The 26,029-nt window shown below is 45.2% G+C and overlaps 1 protein-coding gene across 3 annotated transcripts in view; it reads right to left on the reverse strand.

Moving 5' to 3' along the window:
• Positions 1-4,421: 4,421 nt before the first annotated feature.
• GFOD1 (Gfo/Idh/MocA-like oxidoreductase domain containing 1) overlaps positions 4,422-26,029 on the reverse strand; it is a gene marked incomplete at both ends in the record, with an annotated part of 67,118 nt that continues 45,510 nt past the window's right edge. For 2 of the 3 annotated variants that reach the window (XM_084260295.1, XM_084260296.1), the window contains one exon: positions 4,422-5,341. In XM_084260295.1, the coding sequence (XP_084116421.1) occupies positions 4,422-5,341 (920 nt within the window). Of the gene's footprint in view, positions 5,395-26,029 lie in introns of all 3 variants that reach the window. The other variant, XM_084260294.1, reaches the window with a different exon arrangement.

Raw genomic sequence — 26,029 nt, forward strand, 5'->3', positions numbered from 1 at the left:
AGTGCCTGAACATCCAGGACAGCTGTTCCCTTGTACAGTCACTGATTCGAAAGTTACCCAAAGGAAGGAAACACGAAGTACAAAGTGGAGAGTGCCTCTGATTGCCCTATGCTGGCTGGGCAGGAATTTCTCATGCTTTCAGCCAAAGCAAAGGATGAATGCTGCAGCAGCCACCCTGAGCCTACACTCATCTCTGTGTGCGCCCCGATTCTCCGCCGTACTGGCTGCACGGGTAAGGACTTATCATCTCTACTCGGTATTTTCTAACTACACAGCTAAAGAACTACTGATTTAACACATGCATGATATTAGATACAGGAAACCCCAAGCTCCTGCAGAGACGCTATGCCTTCACTGAGGACGTGCAGGGATCTATCTAGCAGGAATATAGGATGGATGCTGCTTCCCCAAGGGCAGGGTCCCTTGTCAGGCTCCCAAACACAGAGGTGGAGCAAGGCTGCTACTATCACCCTCTGGAGGAGCAGCCCTCACCCTCTGCACGACCCACACATTCTCCCTGTTGGTGCAGGCACCAGACTAGGTACCACACAGGTACCAGACTGCAGCCACATCTTCCTGTTGAGCCCTGCTGCAGTCACTGCTTGCTCTCCCTTTGGGCACACGGAAGGACTTCAGTTGTGCCCAGCCATCACACAGCGTAGGGATGTCCTACCCCTGGTGTGGAACCCAACGTAATTCACATGGAATACAGGACATACTCTCTCAGCTGACCATCCTGGCATTGGAACAGACCCCTGCAGAGCAGCAGAATGTTTCACCCAGGCTCCCCCCTTTGGCTCTTTTTGTCTTTGGCCACAGACCATAATGTTCAGTAACCTATGTGCGCAGGTTGATGGGTAAGGAAAGAGCCTCTCCAATAGCAGCCCTGGGAAAGAGGAACGAACATTTCTTACCCACTGTATGAACAAGCTGATTTGGGGGCCACTGTAAATTCCAGCAGTAGCTGCAGTTTGCCTGGTAGGTCTGCATTCATCTCAACCCTTGTGGCATTAAAGAACGGCATTCAAAGTGCAATCCCAAATGCATGTTTCCTGGTGCAGTACCGCTTTTGAGTTCAATCAAGTACAGCTCTTCTATCTGCTGCCCAAATTCTTAAACCCAGCATGAACTCCAGAGGCTACTTAGGGCAATTCAGTGTCCTTTCATCTGTACCAGAAGAGCAGAGGGCTTGATGCTGCCAAGAAAGATCCGAGACTGCAAACTGACAATTTGTAAGAACAGCAATACACATTCTATAAATAAACCAAATTCCTTCCTCCTCTAGGTTAAGTGTCCTCACACTTGACCCAACAGCACCTTCACCTCCTAGAGAATGGAAAAACTGTCATACAATCCCAAATGTATGCAGTTACTGCTGCTGCCCCAGCTAGGGAACAACTTCACTCAGTCTGGCGTTAAGATCTCCGTTGCCTTCAGTAGAGAAGGTCCCACCCTGCCCCTGCTCGATCTGCCTGTCTCTCCAGGGCCGGCACCGCGGTTGCACAATGAGCTGTACGAGATTCAACCCCTCTGCAAGCTGGTACTGATGCCAGCATCAGATGGCTACATAACCAAAGTGTTAGGTTCTCTTTCTGCCAGGCAGCACTATCTGCATCATGTAAGGCTACACAGAGGGCGGATGATGCTGGTCACCTAAACCTTTGGATCCGGGACAGAAAGGTTGAGCTCAGTAGTACTTGTCCTAAACACTGTGTCTCACCTAGGGACTGCTGGCTGCAGGGGCAGGGAACAGGACTCCAGCATATCTTCTTCCATGCAGAAAGACTCAGAAAATAATAAACTAAAAAAAACCCACAAACAAAACAAAATACCCAACAAAAACCCCTGACAAAACCCCAACAAACAAACAAACCAACTAAAACCCAAAACCAAACAAAAAAAAAACCCAAACAAAAAAAAAAAACCCAAACCACCCAATCCCAAAACCCAAGGGAACACCAAAATCCACACAGATAGGAAAGCCTGTCAACATTTGGGAATCAAAATGAGGTGGAAAAACATGAACAATTCCTGCACAATGCCCAAACCACTAAGAAGCAAGAGTCCCATAAATTTTGGTCCATGTATAGTACCAGTTTTGGATGACGTTTAACTGGACATGGTTACTTCTCCACCAGGCTGACATTCATGACTTGACCTTCCCACTGTTTGGTCGGCACAGATTCTACCTCAGGAATTCTCAAAGAAATCAGTTTTCAGGAAAAACATCCAAACTTGTAAAGGGCTGCTTCCAAGGAGGAACAGTGAAAGCTTGCTCGAGGTCTTAGCAGAAGCAGTCAGCCCCAGAGACAGCTGCTAGAACTGGGAGAACAACTTGGATAGAAACAATTCTCTGCTTGGGTGTGGCTTTCCAGGATTACCTTATTCCTTCACCAGTCACACTGGGGTCACACATACGCTCTTCAAAAATTAAGCACACATTAATAATTTCAGGGTGGGAGTCAAATTTCCTAACTTTAGCCACCTAAAAATTTAGAAGACAAAATGCTCCGCAAAGGAGGACAAGAATTTCCCGTGGGCACCTCCTCCTACATTAATGTTAGGATTCAGTGCATCAGCCTTCAGAGAGGTCTCTCTGTATAGACTACTGTGTCCTTGCACAGCTAAGCAGGACAAGACACCCAACTTTCAGCTCGCTCAAGCCAGAAGAGGTGAACCTCATTATCGACATCCTCCTGTTCATAAACATGAAGCTCTAAAACTGGACATAGGGCAGGCAGGAGCATACAGCAATCAGATGGAATCATTTTGTAGGAGAAGCCCTAGAGAAGCCCTCAGTGCTCCTAAAAATAACAAAACTGTAAATGCTTTTTTTAAAAAAGCTAAATTAATCGAACGTTTCTCTTTCTAACCTAAAATGGCAACACTGATTTGATTGCCTTGAGAAAGAGGGTGCTATTTTCTCTTTTAATTTATTCTCTCCTTTCCCCTAGTCAAAATTAAGAACAAACCCTGAAAAGGTTTCTCACAAGTCTAATATAAATTAGTGCTATCTGCTTTTGTTCTACTTTCTTCCTATCTGAGGACCTAGCGCTGTAAACATGTAAGCACTGGAGCAGCTTTTTGCAGAAAAGCAGTATCCCTGTTTACTGGGATAATTCACACGCCTTTCGCTGGATTGTTTCAAGACTATATTCTCAAAAGAATGTATCTCAAGACTGCAGTCTAAAAACATTACAAATTAAAAACACAACAAACATATCAGAGGAGTTTGTCCACCCCTGTGCAGGCGACAGGGAGTGATCACTACAGTACCAGCAGCTGGCCATCTGAAGGAGGCGAAGAGGCGGGAGTCTTAGGCAGGGGGATTTTTTTTCCACCTGGAAATCGACAGGAAATTTTCTCATCCCTTTTGTTTTTCACTCACACTCCCCACTTGGTGGAGGCGAAAGCTTCTGGGTTGAGCTGCATGAAACTGTCAGTGTGTGTCTCTGGTGTGTGAGCTCACAAAGGTTTCAAAGGACACCACCCGCCCAAGCGTCACACAGCTTCAAGTTGGATTTCTACTGTTTTTCACCTAAACCCAAACCTGATCGATGACTTCACTCCACAGTCAGTCCCAAACACAGGAACTTGTGTGTAAACCTTCGTTAAGGCCAGCTGGACTTCCGCTGCGTAATAAACCCCACTGCCGCTACCGCCTCGTGCCGCCTGCCATTCATGAAGGTTCTGCACAGCCCAGTTTAATCAGCAAACGCTGAAGCTTACGGGGAGCTCATAAAGACCCTCCCTCCCCCAACATCAGGGCATATGCACTGTGGTTGAGGACTACTTTGTTTTAAAAACAACACATTTTCCTACTTAATTGTGCTTTAAATAAAAAACAAAATGAAACAGAAAACAACTAGTTAAACCAACACAGAGAAGTTCCTAACAAGCTATACGAAAAGTGAGCTGCCGAGATTCTCCATCTCACATGACACTTTCACACCAAGTCCTATTATTCTGTGTGTTGGTCAGAGGTGTAGTACAACAGCACAGTGGTGTCAGCTGTCACGGCAGGAACCATTCATGTCAGACATGACATGACAGTACCTTCACAGCCCTCTGGTAGGTAAGGAAAATCTAAAAGGATCTTCCCAACCTTTCACAGTAAACACAATTGGATAATCTAAAGCACCTGCAAGCAGGAGATGAGTCCATGATATATCATTCCAATCAGCCAGCTAATACTGTTACTGAAACAGTTATGTCAGCTCTTAAGTCTCCTATCTGTTTTGGGCATTTCCAACGACCTTATCACTTTGGCGTTTAGCCACCACCACATTTAGGTGATCCAGACACTGATATTTCCTTCATCCTCAGCTGGTTCTAAGATGCCCAAGCCCTTCAGAGGGGCTGAATCACCATTTCCTTTAAGAGCTGTCTGGTTCCTATTCCTTCCTAGGAGCTGAGAGGAGCTAGCAGTACAGAGACATTCTGCTCTTCCGCATGGCTTCGCTGATTAAGTATGCCGGGCTCAGTTCTGGCTCCTCAGTCATGATTGAAATGTTCTGCCACTCTCCCAACTGGTTTGACTTTTTAATGGTGTCCACCACGCACAGGGCATACAGACAGTCGTCAAAAGTGGCAGCCATCGTGAGGGGCCTCCCGTCCCAGGTCCTCCTGTCGTCCTGGTCCTCAAATGCCTGCCGGACAGCTTGAACCATCTTAATGGTGCCCCGGAGGTAGGGGGATGGGATGTCACTGAAGGCCTTCTCTGGAAGTAAGGAGTTGCTGACCGGCGTGGAGTCTTTTAGCAGGAGCTCCCGCTGAGGAGAGCTGTTGCTCTGTCCATAGAGATCAGTGCCTATTACAATCAGCCGTCCTGCTGAGCCCACCACAATAATGTCTTGTTTAAACTCCCCTGGGACGTTGAAGTTGAGTGTCACCGTGCAGCACACGCCGCCTTCCAGGACCATCTGGAACGTACAGAAGTCATCGCTGGTGATCTGCCGTATCCCCTTGATGTGGTCTGTCTGCTTCACAAAGGTCTTGAGCAAACCATGCACTTTCACAGCCTTCTGGCTGGTGAGGAAGGTCAGGAGATCGATGATGTAGGTGCCAACCGAGTGCAAGCCCCCACCTCCCATCAGGTCATCACAGCTCCAGTTGTACTTCTTGCCCAGCAGGCTTCCGCTGTGCACCTGCACCTCACACACCAGCAGCTCCCCTACGTAGCCCTCCTGGATCAGCTGCTTCATCTTCACAAAAGCAGGCAGGAAGCGCAAAACATTCCCCATGATGCTCATGAGCTTTGGGTAATAGTGAGCTGCAGTCATCATCCTAAAGGCATCCAGGGGAGTTGCCGTTCGGTCACAGATGACGTTTTTCCCAATGCCTGAAAAACAGTTAAAAAAGAAACCATCAACAAAAACATATTGATTGAGTGAGCTGAAAGCATCCACACTATTCTTAAAGACTAAGCCAAGGAGAAAGATCCTTGAAAGAAGAAAACATTTCACTAAGGTGTTAAAGGCACAAAGATCCCCTCTGGCATGTTTCCAAAATCCATGTAAGTTTCCTGAGCCCCACAATGAAAATGTATCCCTTTTTATTTTCAAAACATACTCATGCCTAAAAATAGCATGAAGGTGAGGGCCTAGACAGATAAGAAAGCAAGCCAAGGTAAGGTGGGTTGCTACCACACATTTGCTACCTCCTGGGAGCAGGTATGAAACCAACCACCCCCACTCAGCCATCTTGCAGACATCCCTTCTGTGATAACTGCCTGTGTGGGGGCTTCTGAGAGATGAATCTGAGCTTCAGCTTCAAATCCCTGAAGAATATGAGTGACACGACCTCGTGTACATGGTTAACGTAGACACACTGAGAAGTCTGGGCTTGTCTTCTCAATGGCCTTGTCCCTTCTTTCACATTCAGCCTGTTTAAGAGGCTCTGACTGGAGAGAGGGAGAAGTACTGGGTTTGCTGCTTGATTTAAAAGGTACGAATTGGGTCTCGCTCATAGAATGCCACTCTGTTCTGACAATGGCACTCTCTTTTTTTTTTGAAGCAGCTCTGCTGAAATGTCAGCAGCGCATCCACGGTGCCAAGGGACACCCATGATTGCTCTGAAACAGGTCAAACGTAGCTGTGACAATCTGTTCCCTCACGGAATTGCCCATATGGACACACTGTTTACTGGAGCTTACATGACAGTCTTGTTTTATCTGGCCATCAAGGTGTGCAACTGAATGCAGTGCAGCCTGAGATGCCAGAGTAACAGTTTTATTATTGAATTCTCCTTGTCAGATACTTTAATTCTGTACCCATACATGCATATAGGGACAAAACCTCCAGTCTCCTTTGAAGTTGCATACAAAGGGTTTTTTTACACTTAATGAGCAATATTAGGTGAGCTATGCAACACCTTAGCACTAGATATGATCTCTGCCTTGACAGCCTCAGGCTATAGTTAGGCCTGAGACTCAAAGGAGCTGAATTTGGATCCTGTCTGCTGGAGTCCGGACGAATGAATCTGGTTACTTGCTAGATCATTTTGTGTATTGATTCCTTTACCCTCTAGATAGGTGAGAAATCCCTTTTTCTTTAAAGAGCTGTTGTGGGGATAAAATTTTACATGTTTTGGAGCTGTTTGGATGAAGTCATATAAATACAGACAGATGGCAGGGATCTGCCTGAGCCCACTTACATGAATATTTAACAGCCTGAGTGGAAGATGAAGGGGGTCACAGTCCCAACATTCGGTAACCAGCTTATCCACACTGCCTATCCACAGTCTTTGTCTGCTGCTGTTTCAGTAGCTGAAACTGGAGGGAGGGCTGTCACCACTGAAGTGCCAGTCACATCTAGTTAACAGGCAAGAGGGGAAAGATCTTCCTTCAACTTGCTCCTATTTACCTTCTACTTAATCAGACAAGAGGTACCTATTTTACTCTTATATTAGGCAGGAATCTTCTTTTCAGTGGCCATGGTCTTCCTTTCTCACTTTTCTCTCTCATCTTTACAGACTGCTACCAGTGACTGAATTGACATTTCCAACCTTACAGCGTTTCTTTTCTTGCTCCTGAATAATTTCTCCCTGCATCTGTTTGATACTGGAGAAACCATTCATCCACCTGCCCTATATTCCTGTACCTGGTAGCTCCAACTATGCTGCTTCAAACGGATCACTAATACAGCAGACTCTTTGCAGCGAGATTTTTCAGCTGGCAAATTCACTATCAAATTAAGGGGAATCTTAGACAAAACTTGCCTATGGTCAAACCTTCCCAAAACAGCAGTTTTCCCCCCAGAGAACCCATACACACTATGTCATCGCCTGACCCGTTCACTACCAATCCACAAGCATCACTTCCTGCTCCAGCTGAGCTTGCATCGTTCTGCCTCACCAGCACCTGCTGCATTTTACCTGGGGTCTGTGCAGGTGCTAACCTCTCAAGATTGGCAGCTCTACATGTGCTCACAAGGAAATGGTTCTGGGCTTATAAGGAACTGCAGCTCGGGGCCAATCTTTTTGCTGTGTTCAGTGCCACGCACAGTGGGATTCGGTCTTTCACTGTGTGGGGCAGGCAACACCCGGGACCATCACAATCTGACTACCAAACGATGATGATAAATGTGAAAGAGCAGCCTATGAGTTTTTAAATCCCTCACATTGAAGAAAAATTGCCACCAGGATCATAAGTCAGGCACATGTACAGAGAAAAGGAAAGAGCCCTAAATATTTATACAGAAAAAGAGAAAAAGAGGAGTCTTACATTTTCTCCTTCCACTATTTCAACCTTTTCAGAAAGGTTGAAACCTTTTAATTACAGCAAATCCCAAATGCAAATGTTTCGAGAGCCTTCCCGTCTCTGTGCATACGTTGATAATACACGCTGTGCTCTCATCTCCATCAGGGATTTAAACAGATTTTTGCTTGCCCAGAGAGCTTTTATATTCTATTAAACCTCGTGCAGGTTCTTTCAGCGTGACACTGCTCAGCACTCGAGTCTGTGCACAGTACAGATCTTTGTCTTCTCTCTAGCTGCAAATCTGCAAGCAGCCACATTAGCTTTCTTGAAGCAGAGAGAGAGCATGAAAGGTTTGCTTAATTTAATTGAGAGAAATACTCTGGTGTGTTTATGCAACTAGAATAAGAAACAGGCAGATCAAAACACCATTGTTTTCTGCTCTCCTCTTTCTGCTCTCTTCTCAAAAGGAGAAAGAAAAAAGGTACCTTCCCTTTGAGCCATTCCCTAAAGCAACGAGGGGCCGAGCAGTGGGCAGTGTGCAAGGAAAACCTCTCTTCTCAGTGGTGACACTCTCATGCAAAGGTGTGCTCTGACTGCAGGTGCTGCAGGGGATTCTCTGGGAGCTGACCCTGGTCTCCTGGCCTGGGGTTTGGGTCTGAGCCTGTCCTTTTGGACAAGGCTGTCTAAGAAAAGGATCAGCTGTTACCACTTGTCGTTCTATCCATGTGTTTTGTCACTTCTGTCATCTTTGAAAAATCGCATGACAGCAGACAGCAAGATCTTCATTAATTACATAAAAGCAGGGCTCTGCAGTCAGCTTGTTTCAGCAAGAAAGTGCAATGTATTTGTCTGTGGTGATAAGCAATACAGTCGAATACAGCTCATTGCATGAAAGGATACACACCCCGTCCACATGCATCTAGAAGTCTAGTCTGTAATGCTACAGTCCTCTATCAAGCAACTCAGGAGTACTGATTTCTTGAGTTCTTAGGTTAAGTGATCTAAAAAATAATTTAAGTACATGTCATTCTTTCTGAGAGCTCCACACAGCCTTCACCCCAGTTTCTCTGCTTGGCTTCGAAATGAAAGAGCAGTGCCAGCCAGGTGGTAAGTAACGTGATGTGGGATTTCTCTGCCATGGAATGGAATTGCTCTTGGCCAGCCTAAATTCAAAGCTGAAGTCAGGCAATGTGTCTCCCAGCAAGGCTCCTGGGAGTGCAGGTTGACTAACTAACTTTCTGAAGTCCACCCACAGCTGCCGTGCAGGGCTTCAGCATCATACCCGCTCTGTGACCCTACTGCTCCAGGCCAGAAACACAATGGACCTGAATTAACAGGCACCAGTGCCGTGGTGCCCGCCTGTGCTCACAAGTTGTGGGGCCATGAGGTGACAACCACATTAGACCCAACAGGTCTGCTTCCCTAAACACCTCTAGCTTCTCCTTCCAGCAGGAAAAATGGGAAAAAACAAGTAACGTGAGAAATGGAAGACGCCCATCCATGAGATATACCCAACCCCTAGACCAGTGACATAGGCATAACTTGCTCCAGCACCCCCTAAAAACATGAAAGGACATGAATTTGAGCAAAATGACACAAGAGAATTTGACTTCTAGGTTTGGTTGCTAAAGACTGAAAGACAGCAACATCTGACAACTGCTCGGTTCCTCTTTTAAATGAACCAAAGTTTCTGGAGGAGGCCCACATCACAAAACCACTACCAACACTAGAGTCTTCTTGCTTCTCAGTGTCTCACAAGGAAGGTCAAGGACAATAGCCACCTTGGCTATTCTTAATCTCCCAGGGTGTATACATCCCTCAAGCCAAATCTCAGCATCTTAAGATACCAATTCACATTTATTTTAAGAAGGTTATTTAATAACACTGATCTCTGAAGAAAGATGTGTGTAACCACCTCTCTAGAAGCAGCTGGCTCTAGAGAAAATAGAAAATAATTGTCTGTACTATCAGTGATGCCACCATTCGCTTAAGTAAAGATTTCTCTAGCACTGGAAAATCAAGTTGTAACCAAGATCTAACAGCCTGTCACCCATCTCACAGTGATTATTGCCAGGAAGTTGTGCGATTTATTTGCAAACACAGGTCTTCATTTTAGAATAAGGAAAACCTTGTGGAGATAATTTTGAAAGCCAAACAGCCCAAAGCGATTGGTGAGTAGATACAGTCCAGGTTAGTAGCATTTCTCTTTTTTCAGTGTTAAGTGTGGAGGGAACAGTAAGGAGGTAGAGTAAGAATTCAACTCCCAACTTTGAAATGCCTGATGTTTGCTGCACTTCATTTTACAGAAGGCTCCTCAGCTACCAGCAGCCCAGGTTACCTTGTCCCTGCAATGTCCCTGTGCTGCACAGCCTAAAGCCAAGCAGAACTCCTGGGCCCACAGCACAGGGAGGGTACAGCGGCTGTGACCTGCACAAGGCTTCATCGATTCTGAAACCTGCATTGTCAGCTTTTTTTCTCAACTGCTCTGACTGTTTCAAATAAGGACAGAAACATTTTCACAGGAAAAAAAAAAAAAAGAGAAACTAGAAAGTGTCCATCACTGACCTGGAACAAGACTAGGCCTCTATCTATTTGGCTCAGGACACAAGACCCCAATACAGTATCTTCTCCTCTTGCCATTCACAAGAAAATCAGAAAGGGCTCTATTCAGAGCCTGGGCATATAATCAAAGCCTTTGCTGGCACCAGAAAGACTCATTAGTTACCAGTCGCTACCTATTGCTCTTGGTCAGGAGGGGATAAGGGGAAAGAAGGTTCTGGTGCACAAAGCTAAATCAGTCTGCAACAAAAAGTACACTTCTAAAGAGGGACTATCAACACACAGGGAACAGTCTGAGAGTCTCAGCAAATACAGGAGGGGTGGGAAAGCACGTTTGCCAGGTTATTTCAAATGGATGATTTTAAGTATTTATATCAGACTACAGCCTCTTCCTCAAACACAGTTTTATTTTTTAAAAAGAAGATAATAAAAAAATACATTCCAAATGGTGACAGTCCACAGTAACATGGTTAGGATAGATAAATAAATATGGGCAAATTTTTATTCTTAGGTTCTGACCACTGTAGCTGCTGGTTTTACCTTTAGATCCTATACAGAATCAGGGGAAACCATCTCTGGCATTCAGTTCTGTTTGTGGCTTGTAAGACATGTTGCAATGATATATGCTGTATTACTAGTACACATATTACTAGTTGTAATCAGATCATGGTTTCCATCCTAGTGCAGTTTGACACCGTTTGCAAATACAAAATAGCATCATCTAACACCTCAGTGAGGAGTGGCTTGTTCTTATTTTTCCAGCATTATAACACTGAAAAATGAAGCTGAGATATACAATTGCTTCTATAAACATGCTGAAATCAACAAAAAGCAGCAAGCTTAATTAAAAAGCTGAATTTTTCCTGCAAATTAGTCATTTTGGCCATACTGATGGAATCCTTAGAACTATATCAAAAACTGTAAGGTCTTAAATCAGAAGTCACTACCACTCATTTAAATGTTTGATTTACAGCAATTTGTCCTTCTGTTTCAAAGAAGGACACAATACAATGAACAAAACCAAGGGCTGGTGTGGCAATGAAGTTCTCTCTCCATTCCAAACTCAGACACATCATCAAGTCTGTGGTTGAAACCATCTCAGAAACTCTGTCAGGCAGCAGAAGCCAGTGCGTGATTCCCTACAGATAAACTGACGTTTGATAGAAGCTGAGTATCAGTAGAACCACGTATTTTCCACAGTCCCATACTGTGCAGAGATCTGTTTGCAATACTAATCATGTTAGTGGATGGTACTGTGGCAACCCCAGTGGATATTCAAAAAATGTCTTCCCATCTCTACGAGTTCTGGTGTATACCTATATGGAAAAACATACAGAATTGGGTTTTTTCCTTCAGTAACGACTTCAGAGATCCCCGTAGCTATTTGAACCATTCTTTCTATCCCTTTCTTTCCAATTTGCAAACGATACAACATTCAGAGGACCTCAAAAAAATCTGCTCAGTTATCTGACTCATTACAATACTTAAACACTCAAAAAAACCCCACCAGGGGTTGGTAATGAAGTTTTCTTTCCCTACCAAATTCCCTATGAAACCCAGGAGAAAATACAAGTGACCAGAGCTGTGAGTGTGCTGAACCACTGACTACACAGGAGACCCTGAGGACTAAAAGCGTGTGACTCCATTTCTGCTGCTTCAGAACCCTCTTTGTTGTAGCCTCACAGTCACCATCCCTTTTGCACGAAGCTGGAACAATCCAGCTAAGTACCATTCCGTATCTCCAGCGCATATGCACTAAGGAGAGACACACAGCTTTGAGGATGCTCGTCAGAAATAGTATGCAAATACAGAATTCAAAGGCAGAAGCGTCTCTGTTCATTTATTGCAAGTATTGATAGCTGGGGTGGCTCATCTGTAGTCTCCCACAGATGCAGCAATCGCAGTCAGTTTCGCCTGCCACGTGCCTGATAAGCCTTACGTCTCCAGCACCACAAATCACCATTTTCTCATCTGCTCTTCAGCCAGCACAGGATTATTTGGTGAGCAGCACCCGCTCTTAACTACAACTCTGCAAACAGCTCCTTCCCACACAGCTCCAGATGATGTCTATACAGATACTTGCTTTTAGCAGCAGGCAGTGCCCCGGCGCCCCAGGCACAGTTTCCAAACTCAACAAAAAGCGCTTCTCTCATTTGGCTGCCTTGCCAAGGCACTGCCGTAAGGCCCAGAGGGAGATCCTGCTCTTTCATACAAAACTCACCTGGCTTGTGGGAGCTGTGGGAAGGGACCAGCCACCTGGGCGTCAGGAGGACCCAAGCAAAATGAAAAAATCCCACTCCCCCCGCCCAGGGTTCCCCGGGGAGATACAAGGTGGCCAGAGGGGTTTATAGAGTCACTCCAGATGAGCAAGTGGTGGCAGCAGCGGCCACAGCAAAGGAAGGCAGGAAGGTGGCTGCAGGAATGGAGGAGAGGGAAAGGGAAGAAAGAACGCTACAAGGCGGGAAGGAGGACACTTGGAAGGGGCTGGTGCAAACAGTCCAGAGGAGCTCCTGCCTCTCCAGGAGCTGCACAGCAAGCCCTCAATGTATCAGCAACATCCCCAGGCCTCAGAGGCCCATCCTAACAGCTCTCTTCCAGTCCAGTATTCCTGGGAGCACTGCTAGCATCATTGAAGCAGAAAATAAAACTAACAACAGAGGAGAAAGAAACAGACTTCAGAGAAAACGAGCACCCTTCTGCACCCAGAGACTGACAACCCAGGAAGGAGGGATGATGAAGAAAAAACATCTACATTAAAATGGTGGTACATGTGTGAATTAAGCTATTAATAGCCCAATATGGACATCAGGATAGAGAAATACAACGCTGGGATGGGATATTCTGTGGGACGGAGGTTATTTCCTGATGCATTCACTGCACGTGGAGGTGCCTGCATCACATACTGCACAGTGATGAAAAGCTTTTGAAACCCTCAGAAAACAGCCTAAATAAATATGGATATGGACATTTCCAACAGGAGGAGTGGCACACCTGATAAAAGGCTGCTCTGCAAAACAAGGAGCTCTTTCTGGGCCATCTCATAAAAACAACCACTCAAGTGACTGGAAAACCTTTTCACACAGGACAAGGATTTCTTATTGGTATATAGAAGTGTCTCTGCTATTATCAGACTCTGATGCTGTTGATATTGCAATATAGTAATAATTATAACGACAATAAGAACAATGGCTGTATTTATTGTATTCAGCGCACGATCTGTCACTCAGTTCCTTGAGTGGCATGAGAAACACATTTATTTCAATCAATACATCTGCCAGGGGAAAACTGATGGCAAGACAATGTTTCTTTGAGGAAACTGTATTTAACAAAACTTTTGACAAGGAGATAAATCTGGATGATGAATGCCTAACAAGATTGGCATTAGTCACAGCTCTAACATGGGCCAAGGCAGGCTTTGTTAATCACAGATACGTATAGCTGTTGCAAAAAATCAAGTTACTATAGCATAATGAGTCATAGCTCACGAACTGATTCATATTAACAGGGCATGTGTGTATTCCTCGTCTGCTCTAAGTGTGAAGGAAAATAGCAGTGACTGAAAGAACATATTTTCCTTCGCGGCTGAAACAGACGGCGGATGCACACAGGGAGTAATACACCGCCCTGCTGACAAGCAACAGCTCATTTGGCCACAGCAAATCAGTGGCTTGCACAGATTTTACAAACCCTGCATCTATTCCTCTGCATCAAAATATTGTGAAGTCAAAAAACCACACACGCACTGTTACAGTTTATAGTCAAGTGGAATGAGGCACAATTCACAAGTATTAGCTGAAAAATTCTATCCAGTAAACCTGCACGAGCCCAAAGTGTATGCACCACCACAAGAGCAAGGGTCTCGGTTCACACACCCACTTCAGGCCCTGGTGCATCACAGGCTGCTTTATCCTCACTGATGTAACCTCTTTTTCCACTCAATTGCTTTGAAAACAAAACCTTAAATATTCTAATACATGGAGGGGCGGTGGGGGAGGGGGAGGAAAGCTGTTTCTTAGAGTCTTTGCCTTGGCTGCTCTGTAACCATAGGCTAATCCAAAGTTTGCTCAAGTGACTACCTGTATGATGCAAAAAAAAACCCTGCAAAGACACCCTGCTGCTAGTGACAGGAGCGGCATCCCCATCAAGAGCTTAGGTGTCACCCAGCAAACAAGACACACAACTCACACAAACAGTGTGAGAACTGCAGGCAGTCTCTGTGAGGAGGTTAATACGAGCTGCAAGCTTACAGAAACTATTTCAGCTGGGTTAGTGGTCTGTAAAACCATTCTAGGAAACCAACAGTCAGGGAACTGGTTTGTCTCGAAACCAGAAAGGAAAAAGAAAAGAGAGAGATGCTGGGTTCTTTGTAGGTAGCTGCTGAGGGTGTGGTGCCTAGGGAAAATACCCTGCTGACTCCAAGAGATTGTAACGAAGCCTGCAGGTAAGGAAGCACCATCTAAGCAGAACCAGGATGGTTCATAAAGATGACAGAAAATTGTAATCATCACATCAATTTTTGTTATACATTAATATTGGCATAACGTTTATTCACATAGAGGTAGCCATTAGGGTTAGGGACTGGGTCTGTGTCTGTGCATGCACTACTGTTGCTGTAGGTATATAAACGCTGCTGTAGCAGTATCCAAGGCACTTTGAAATAGATGCAATCCTTTTATGCTCTGTGTTGGAGTCGGGGTTGCTTCATGAAGTTGCAGGTAGTCCTGCGAGGAGCAGGGAGTTGGACTGCAGGATCCTTATGGGTCCCTTCCCACTGGAGATACTCTACGCTTTGAGAATATGACCCTTTCCACACAGACCATACGTATCCACACGATTTTGATCACATGCTGACTTGAAGGTAATTTTCCTAATAAGTCCCTGTGAATTTTTGATTGTTTTGTTTGGCTAGTTGTGGATTTGGGAGTATAATGTGCCTGCATCACTGAATCCACAGGCAACACGCTCAAGAGCAAGAAAAGCAACCGAGCCCTGCGTTACTACATATGCCTGCACACTTGGCAAGGCAAAGGAGCATTCTCTAGCCCTTTCCTATCATGGGCTAGATGCTTGATTTATAGCCCACCTTGGCATGTCGTTCTGACCACTCCTCTGCAGGTGCTTATGCAAATAGCAACACTTGAGACTGAAATAAATGAAGCATTTAGTCTATTTTTAACTATACAAAAAAACTCAAAGTGCTGGGAAACGGAGAGAAGGTGCAAATATACCCTGGCAAACCAGCTGCTCACACCCCACAAGGAGGGGTCCCAGTTTGAGATTATCTGTTCAGGCATCTGAAACATGCTCAGACTTACATTCCCTGAGCCCTACTTGGATGCTTTCCATGCTCTCAGATGCACTTGGGAAAAATTATATAGGACAAACCATGCTGGCTTTCCCAAATTTCTGTTAGATTCTTCTGTCCTCAAATCCCTGACAAAACTGCAGGGTCACATCCCTGCTGAGTCCTTCCCTGTGCAAGAAGAGAAATCAAAGACTCCTGCTATGTACTCAGATAAACTGAGAAAAGAAAACCATTCTACTTAGACCTTATTCAAGCAAACACTCATTAATTTCAGTGGGACTTTAATTGTTTTAGGACTAAATAAAAACCTCAGTGAAAACCTCTGTATTTGGTCCTTTATTTGTTCCAGTTATTCTCAACCCCTCTATTCAACTTCCAGAGCAAAATGCACACCACCAATCCAGTATATTATAATACCTTTCTTTTCCACAGTAATGAAATCATGGGGCAATCACAACCTATGGTCGATCTCAGTTCTCCTGGGACTTTATTATCTGTATTTAAATATGTTTCTTTCTGTGTTAGCTGACAACAACTAAATGTCCAGCTGTTGTAAAGGCTTTGAGAGGATTAGGAAATCCAGCAGTTTAATTTTCGTTCAGCTTGCTTTTCCATCACAGAATTGTTTACGCTTACTGAGTCAGATAAATTTATAGCTGATAATTAGAATTAATTTTCTTTATGTTTCTCTTCCATACCCTTTCCCCATTAAAACTAGCAAGTTGTAATGGGGTACTAAAAGAAGTGACAAAAGATAAACATCTGAATAATGCCAGTAAGTAATTAACACAGCCATTATTTTGGCAGATTTGTACAGGATTTCCTGCCAGTCAAGTGACCAGAAATCCAAATCTTAAAAGAAACCCCTCAACCCTTCAAGCTGGGGTGTCAGATCCATATCTGTATCTCACACTGCATCACTCTGAAGAGCAGCAAATCCTGTACTGTCCCTGCACTTCATACTTCAGGAGCATTTTTCTTCAGTGATACTATCTGTTTGTGTGTGATATATGATCCTTGCTATGGGATGATTATATGAAGCATAAGGCTGCAGTACCAACTTAAACCAGGCTCTGCTCCAAACACTTTTCCTTACCTTAGATCTCTGCAATATTTGCACCTGGAGTATTTCTACTTCTTTTCCTGCCCAGTGAAGTTTGAAGGATCTCTGTGCTGAAGAAAATGTGTCAGCCCTGCAGTGCTGGATGAATGGAGCAGACATCTGACCTAATTTTCTGATTTGAGTGGTTAAAATGAATTCTAAAACCATTACTCACCTTCCCAAATACTGTACTATGGACACCAAAGCACCCAACTGTGGACTGGGACACACTAATGCAACTGGATGCATTTGAAAACTGCACCCCACACGTGTTTTTGACTTTAGTCCATAGGCACAGATACACATACAGGCAGAGAAAGGAACATGAGAGTCCCTTTCACATCCCTACATGCAGGTATGTGGCAGGTAGAGCTGACCAGTGACGTTTCCTTCACCCGACAGTGAGCGTATGCACACTCCTGTGTATCCCCCCTCGTGCATCTGCATGTACATGCTCACACTGCAAATCAGGTCTTCTCTTTCAAGTGAGTAACTGCAGAAATTGGAAATGTCAGTTTATAATTACTGGGCAAAGCCTACCAGAGCCTATGAGACTGTGCCTAGCAATGGAACCAGATCTTCCAGAGCAACGGAAAAAAGTTACGCAGGGATGGATGGATGGATGGATGGATGGATGGATGGATGGATGGATGGATGGATGGATGGATGCCAGGTTGCACAACATGCCTTGGGGAGGAGAACATTCTCTCAGTGGTTGCCTACTAGTTGAGTCAGCAAGTCTCCCCTCTGCTCACTGAGTGGCATTGGCAGAAGGACCGAAGAGGCCAGCAAGACTGCTCCACTCTCAAGAAAGACCGCAGCAGACAGGAAGAGAAAAGCTGGGAAGCAAAAGGTGTCAAGATGAAACAGGTGAGCTGGACCAGCCTCCCAAATTCATCCAAGGGGCTCAAGAGTGCCTTTTCTACCTGCTAGTTTCTGGTGTGCCGTTTTGCTAGGATCTGTGAGACTACAAAAGTACGTATACAGCAGCCAGCCCAAGAGGCAGTATTCTTCTACCTGCCTAGGTCATCAAAGTTTGCCTAAGACTATGGATGAGACCATGACTTGATTCTTCAAGGCTTCTAATTTCTGCTTCACAGTCTATGTCCTCTGTTTAGGCTAGTGGAGTTTTTTGCGTCTTGCCAAGAACAGCAAGGATCAGGACCACAGAATGCACAGGTAATGGAAATACATTAGCTTGGACCACTTAAGAAAACCAAGTCAGTTCAAATAAAGTGCTGATCATCATTAAATCCCTTTGTTGAGACACTGTCAAGACAAAATATGTATTCATAGAAGACCTCACCCCTCTGAAGCACAGCCTTACCTGAGCCATTACTAAGTCTGGCTCTTTCACAGAATCACAGAATGTTAGGGGGTTGGAAGGGACCTCAGAAGGATCATGTAGTCAGACCAGCTCTACTCCCATTTTGAGGTTAAAGAGAATTTTTGATAATGGAGTTTGCAGGGGAGTTGGCATCATGCCTTAGCAAGCTTTGGGTCAAATTCACCTCAGACCTAATCCCATTAATTAGTCTCACTGGCCATTGGTCTGGTTCTTTGAGCAACAAGGTCAATAGATGGCAAGTAAATGGTGGTTTAAAGTACCTGCACTTTAGATAGCTTTTCAATCAAAACTAGTTCCTAATTCTCAGGTTCTCTGAGAAACTTCTAAATAAATTTAAAGACCTCCCTTTGAATTGGTACACTTTCCCAGTTAATATTTTATCCTTGTCAGAGCGAGCTAAGTGCCACTAAAGAGGAGCCATAAAGGCATTCTGAAAAGGAACAGCAAGGATGGATCAAAGTGAATCAGCAATTCTAACTATGTGAGACGCTGACATCGTGCTTCCCTGGCTCCAACCTTGGGTCCATAAGAAAGATGGATGCTTGATTAATTATTCCCCAGACTGCAGAGCACAAACAAGAGCCAGGGACTCAGTGGCAGCCCAACCAGCTGACTCAGACAGCTATAACTCATCGAGCACAATCTGCCTGGATGCCAGATTGCCCTGTCTGCAGTCATTCCCCAGACTAATCCTCCCAAACGGGTTGCTTGGAGAATGCCATTCATGCTCACGCTGGTTCAGTGCACACTGGACAAGACACAGGTAGGCTACAGTAGCAGTCATATTTCACTGTGCTTTTCCACAGTTTGCTCTAAAGGAGACTGGGAGCTCCTCACCAATACTGAGAATCTGCTGGAAAACACCTCAACACTGGTATGATTCCCTGTTATGTTCAGCAGGATGGGTGTAGTCAGTTACAGGAGACCAACTTGATGTTGTCTTCATCGACCTCAGTGCCTACCTTTGATGCATTTGTGTTGTAATCCCAGGACCCTCTCGTGCTGGATGCTCCACAAGTAAACAATGGAAAACGAGCCCCTGTTTGCAACAGGTTTTGTTTTACTATATACATGCTGGATACCTAGACCAGAGAGACAGGGCAACGTGGGTAGTTCCTTCCATGGCACCACCTTCAGACAGACCTTCTGCTATGGAGGAAGGTTGCCGTACCTTATGCTGCTCTCAGCTCAAGCCCCAGGAGAACTTCATGTAGTACTCCAGTGGTAGAAGCTTAAATGGGAGAGCTCTCCAGCGCCTGACCTGTGCTGTGGTGGATGAAAGAAATGAATTTTCTATCCACCTACACTCTTGCAGGTACATATCTGATTCCATGAAGAATAAAACACCTATAAAGTAGGTCAGTAATTCTCAGAAAGCACTTGCACTTAACGTTTCCTTTCAGAAGCTGCATAACATGCTGATCTCCAAGGGAAAGGAGGGCAGAAAGGACGAGGCACTTTCAAATGAGTAATAATAGCTTTATTTCTGAACAACAATATGCAACTAGAAGCCTAAAGCCCTTCAACTACTACGTTTTTCAGTCACAGATTTGGCTTAGATTCCTATGTAGAACATCCATAAAAAGATTTTTTTTTCCAACCTTATACCACTGCTTTCCCCAAATACAAACTATTTTATACCTGTAGCCTCTACAGAAGAATGAGCAAGAACTCCAAGGAGAATTTGCACAGTGGGCACAGACAGTTTTCACTGTAAGTCCTATTGAGATGCTAACTCTGATTGATCTTCTCACAGAGAACCTCTCCACTCAAACACAGCAGCTCAGGAGACCCAGGGTTGGGATGCTAGAAAGAAGCTTAGGCTAATTAATTGCGTTTCTTTTTCTGACTGCAGTGTTTTTCTACCCTGCTGGATACTCAGAGGCCAGCACTGATTCCTCTGATTAACAGTACCTCATCATGAAATCAAAAGAAAAGCTTCAGGCTAAAGAAAACTAGATTTTTGTTAGCAAGGGTTTGCTCTTGGCAAATAATTAGAATTGCCAATGTTAAAAGGAGATTGTGAATTAACTACTGCAGACATAAAAAACTAAATTTAGGGAAAAAAGCTTTCAATAATTACAGCACATATGTCAAATGGAAATTACTCCAATTTGCATAGCTCTACAGTCACATTGAACAGTATCTCAAGTGGCTTCCTAACAACAAGTTTCTAGCTTTAGAATCATTTAATGTAGCCCTGGGTTTTAATAACCTAGAAGACACTTCAGTAAATACAGACAGAAAGCTAGCCTGGCATGATGATTCTTTTTTTTTTTTTTTAAGGCTGTGTCTATACACAGTTCATTATTCTCATTTCATAACGATGCCTCAAAAAACATACCACCCCCATCCCCAAGCACACATATGGTTTTACTGATAAAAACTACTTTATAGTGGTTTGGCTCATTCCTACAGGTCATCTTTATTCCAGCATAACCAGCCACATTAGAAGCCATGCCACTGCAACTTGGTATGTAAAACATCACGTCCCACATCTTACACCCGGACTAATTTCCATGCAGATCAGACAGTCAGTTCCTTGGGAGGTCTCTATTATTTGCAATGTTCCTCAGTCTGGATGAAGTTTCTGGTCAGAAACCCAAATGTGACTGGGTGTGGGTGGATTTAGACAAGAGCTTTGCTCAGCACTCCAGCCGAGGGTTGCAAGCTCGTGGGCTGCTAGAGAAGACCCCTTCTGTGGCCAGTGACACAAGGGTGTCACTCAGGTCTTCTGTGTCAAGGGGCTGATTCCAAATTCACATGCTCACTGTTGCTTAGGAATGGGGGGAATTTATTAAAACCGCCCTCGTATTTTCCCTTCCACTTATGACTCAAGCCTATTTAAACCTGAACTGGTAAACCCCCAATGCCAAACAGAAGGCTTCCTAGGACATGTAAGAGCTGAGCTTTTTGACTCTTCTGTGCCACCACCGACTTCCACCGTAACTGTGAGCTTGTACCAGCAACCTGACACAACTGAAACGGGGAGCCCGATCACCCCTTTGTAGGAACAAGAACCACCACCAGGTCACCACAGTATTACTGAAAGCAGTCATGGGGCAGTTAAGGATAACAGTTCACTTGCAGATCAAAAAGCACTTGGCAAAGCCAAGCAGGTACCATCCTCCCACTGCAACGATGGAGAAAAGAGGGTCAAGAAGTTTGGTGACTTTTCCAGTAGATACTGTGAAAGCAGCAAAAGCAGCAATCATACCTAACCTCTTCCTTCCCTAGTACCCTTTCTGCACCTGCAAGAAGCAGCCTATCCTTTCAGCTTTTCCATCCAACTTTGCCATCATTTCCACTTTTCTCTTTTTTTTTTTTTTTTTAAAAAAAAGCAGTATCTGCACTTTGCAGTGGTTGGAATAACTCAACTCTCTGGACTACCATTTAGCTGGAAGCGAGAGACCAGAGGTAGTAGTGCTGGTCTGACTGCCCAAGGGCAGAGATTTCCCAGGGGCTCTGCACGCAGCAAAACCACCAGACTCTCGCTCTCCTGCCTTCACACACCTGACTGCAGATGCCATGCAAGCAGGGGGAAATACCTGCTTTAGGTGAAGTTAATACCTGCTTTAGGTGAGGTTAATCCCTGGCTACTTTCCTGTACAGGTACAGAGAAGGAGGGAGGGTGCCAAGACAAAAACTCGCTACAGATGTGGCAGAAACACCACGGGGCTGTGGTCATAACCATCAGCAGCAACAGGCTTGTGTGGGAGAGATGCCAGCTGGTCCTGCAAATCCTCCAGAGAGCTAGACAAGTGGTTTTTTTGCAATGTAGCTTTTATTCTTTTGTTTCCAGCTAAGGGTTAATATTTACACCACCTAACTAGACACAAACAGAGCAGATTTCTCTGCAGACAACTCACTGCCAGCAGCAGCTCGTCTCTGTGACTCAGCATGCCAAGAGGCAAATGCCAAAACAGCTACTGAAGTTTTTTTGTGAGGTAAGTCTGGTCTGAAGGCAGCGCTGTAGGGTGCTCGGCTGCTCAGGAGAGCCACTGCAGCAACGCCTTTCCCCTCTGAACCCGAATTCAGCTCAGTATTGGCCAAACGTTCGTTATTAAACATCCCAAAAGCGTGGTGACCTGGGTGAAGAAAGAGGCTTAGCTTACCTCCAGATGCCATCTGAGAAGCATGACCATCATCAAAACCACCCGTGACAAGACCTATGACTCCACTCAGAGCCCCCTCAGCAGGATGGCTGGGGCAAAAGCAGCCAGCCCAGCAGCCAGCCCAGGCACACGCTGCTACCCAGCTGTGTGCCCTGCACCACACTGGTGTCCTGACCATGAGCATCTTAGTTTCCCAGGCTCATCAGCCTACAAGTGAACATTTTACTAGTAGCAGCATGCACTGAAGAGGCGTTTCTATCGGAGCAGCAAATGCATCATCGCAAACACTGCATTGCCCCACAAATCTGTGGGTTTCTGTCAGGGATGTTACAATACTGGCTTTGCCCCTGAGGCAGACATCAAGGGGAGCACCCAAGCAAGTCAAAGCTAGTTTTACAGGACTATTCCTGAGCTATTTTACCTTACCTTCCAAGGGCACACCGACATAAAACCGTATGTACATGTTCACCCCCCGTCTTTGAGCGAGTACCTCCACACAGGTCTCCATCTTCTTACAGGTGAACAAAGAACAAATGAACAAGGTCAGATAAAGCAGACTGAGGATCCTTTGCCATGTGAAAAACACAGCCAGTGTACCTTTGCACGGTGCTATCTGCATGCTGAGTGCTGCTTGCATCGTCTGTGCCGCTACCTTGGAGAAGGCATGACTCTGAACAGAGACACTGTCCGGCTGCTGGGGCTGGGTGATGCTACAGCAGAGGCTGTGGCAAGCTGCACACATCTCCAGAAGCTCTGAGTACCAGGAGACAACAGGCTGCTCAATCTTTAGGGATTTCATACACCGGCTGCCAAACTACCGCATGCATTTTTCATGCTGACTGATTATTTAAATTCCTTCAGTGATTTTTTTGTTCCTGCAAATGTGTTCAGTTTCAAAACTGCTTTTTCTCAACTGTGCAGCTAGTATTTGTCCTGGAGGCCTGACAGGACATGAAATGCAGCAACATGCCAGAGCAGCCTCTCTGCTGCAAGCTCCCTTTCGCACTACAGCAGCAGGTTTAACAGAGGAGTTTTTCCGTTTCTATAGGATACCATCCCAGCGATGCAAATTCCTTTCGCTTGGACAAGCCTTAGCTCCACTGTTATGCTATAGGTGTGGCTTCCCTTTAATAAAACTATTTTTAACGCTACAATACTTGAGGGAGAACAAAGCATATGCCTGTGCTGATGCCAGTGTTTTTGCAAGACAACAGGTTTCAGTTGGCTCTGTGACACCAAAAAGAAGCTGGGCTTCACAGAAGTTGCCTTCTGAGTCACATCCAGTTGGGCTAACCTCTGGAAAAAAAAATTGTTGTGTTTGTTCTGAGCAAAACTGGCCCTCCTGAGTCTACAGAAAATATCTGGTTCTCCAGCTGTATTGTTCGGGGCTTCTGTTGGTGTCATCGTTAGTTTGGCTCATGTAAAATTGTGAAAACTGACAAAACACAGAAATCTGGTCATCTGGTCACAACACACTGCTGAGAGGGAGCAATGCCAATTCCTGCTCATCTCTTGCTCTTCTGCTTCTATTTCAGAAAAGACTAATACATCCCTTTGATTACAGAAAGCAAACATTCCCAGCATGCGTGTTTGCTGCATCACTGAGGAGTTGCTGCTGTGCAAATAACCCTCCAAAGTACAAGAAGCAATGAACATACCCAGACAAAATACAGGGCTGCAACATGGCTTCATTCATCCACATCTGGTCTCTAGTTGTGTCAAGTGCCCAGGAGAATGTGAGGGTGGTCAACAAAACCTCAAACTCAGAGAAGGGAAGAAGGCAGGAAAGAAGCTGGTTCTCTGATTTCTGACACGAGTGTACAAAGACAGGAAAAAGGTGACAGTATTACACTGAATACAGAAGATGAAGAAAGGATCCACTGGAGTAAAGGAAAACTTGAATTTAATACAATCTGTAACTTAAGCAATGTTACCTTTTTCTTCCAAAAAGTCTCTAACAATTTCACTAATCACTGGGATACCTAAAAAGAGGCAAGCAAGCCCCATCGTTCGTAAGAAATATCTACCACAGGCCTGGCCTTCCTGCACATCCTTTCTCAGTGACAAGGACAGAACAGCACACCTCCAGCTCTCACATGGAAGCAATTATGAGTGTGACAACAGCCCTTCCTGGGAGGAAACAAATGAACCTTGCACACTGCTGGATTAATGACTGCTCCCATGCAGATATGTAAACAGCCACATTGTTGCTACCTTAGCTTAGCAAAATTTTAGTTAGGTGACTTTTATTCCCTTGTTTACACTGTTCTGCCAAGCACTGGGTTTTTGGAAGGGATCCCATTTAGAGGGCAGAGGGTAGCTTCAGAAACAAAGAGCACAGAGCTCTGCTGTCCAGTTCTCCCCATCTGACTCTATAAAAAAACCCCAACACAGTATCCTTCAAGGGTTTGGTTTTTTTTTCCCCCCTACTTGCTAGATGTAACTGGCTTATTCCCTCCACCCCAAATACTATATGAAAAAGAGCGTTACTGCTTTTTCTCCAGTGACTGTATCAGGCACTGCTGGTGACAACTGCCTCAGAATATCCCAAATGCACTTACAAAAAAAGTAATTTTTTATTGGCTATGGTTACAGGAGAGTGCTCTGCAAGGACTGACCCCTGCTTGTCCCTGGCTAGCTTTATACAGAGATGCTCTCGGGTGGAGGCTCTGCAATTTGTGCTCATCAGAAGTGTGACAGGAGAAGGCTGGTGACCAGGTACCTAACAAGTGGGAATTCAGTATGATCCACTGTTCCTAGTAGGATGTTAAAGCTTCAGAGTGTGGAGCATCTCTTTCATCATCCAAGTAGGCAGCTATACGTACTTCCACTATATACTATAAGGAGTTTTAATCCCAGCCCTCTCCCCTTCCATCAAGAAAACCTTTTTACAGCTGGGACATTGGTTAAAGCCTCTACTCCACTCTGCCCTGAGCCAGGACAGCAAAGGCATTGGACCATCCCCCAACACCCTTCCCTGAAGCTCCTCTGCCGGACACGCAGCTGCTCCCTCAGTTGCCAGAACTGGCTGGAAAAGACCTTGGCATATACCAGCGGGAGGAGCATGGGATACACCCGCGTTACAAAAGGGTGACTGCATGAGTGAGTCAGACACAAGCTGCCTGGCACAGCTTTGCTGTGGGAATGTTTCCATGCAGGCTGACGCCATGGCTCCAGCCTGAGTGCCAGATACATACGTGTGTCAGCTGCGGAACACCAACACACCCTCACCACCAGTCCACGACTGCAGGAGCCCCTGAAGCTGGTAATGAAAGGATGGGAAGAGGAAAATCATCCAATAAAAACTGTCTCCCTGAAAGACCAGGGAGGGTTCCCCACCAGTTAAGCTTGGCTAAGGCTTCTTGGCCATGCATTTGCTGTGCCTTTAGGGGACTGGATCTGCATTGGAAGCACTTTTTATTTCCCCCAAAGGAATTACGTAGTTAAGCCTGGTCATCAGCACTGGGCTTTGTCTCCCTATAAAACATTCTGATCTGATCAGGCAGGTTTGGCAGAGGCTGGGCAGCCCCTCTCTCCTATGGGGCTATTCGTCTGTCACAAACAGCCACTGCAGCTTATCTGACATTTCCGCTGAAGCTCAAACAGGAGACCACCTCTGCGTGACACACTTGAAACGTCCTCAGGGAGAACACGAGTCCCAGCACCACAGGGAGCCAGAGGGGCTGGCTTCCCCTCTCGGGCAAGGCCCTGCTCCAGTTGCCTCACTAGGGCTTAATTTAGTTTTCCACATAAAAACACTCGCAGCGTCACTTCCCTCTGCAAGAACTGCTTGTCCCCGTTTGCCCCTCTCCACCGTCACTTCACGGTGGAACCAAAATTAGTGACGAGCAGAAATCCAATGCACAGAAATGTGAATTCTGGCTGTACGAGGCTTCTGTAC

Source organism: Gallinula chloropus, assembly GCF_964237585.1.
Source record: "Gallinula chloropus genome assembly, chromosome: 2".
In the NCBI taxonomy this organism is placed as follows: domain Eukaryota; kingdom Metazoa; phylum Chordata; class Aves; order Gruiformes; family Rallidae; genus Gallinula; species Gallinula chloropus.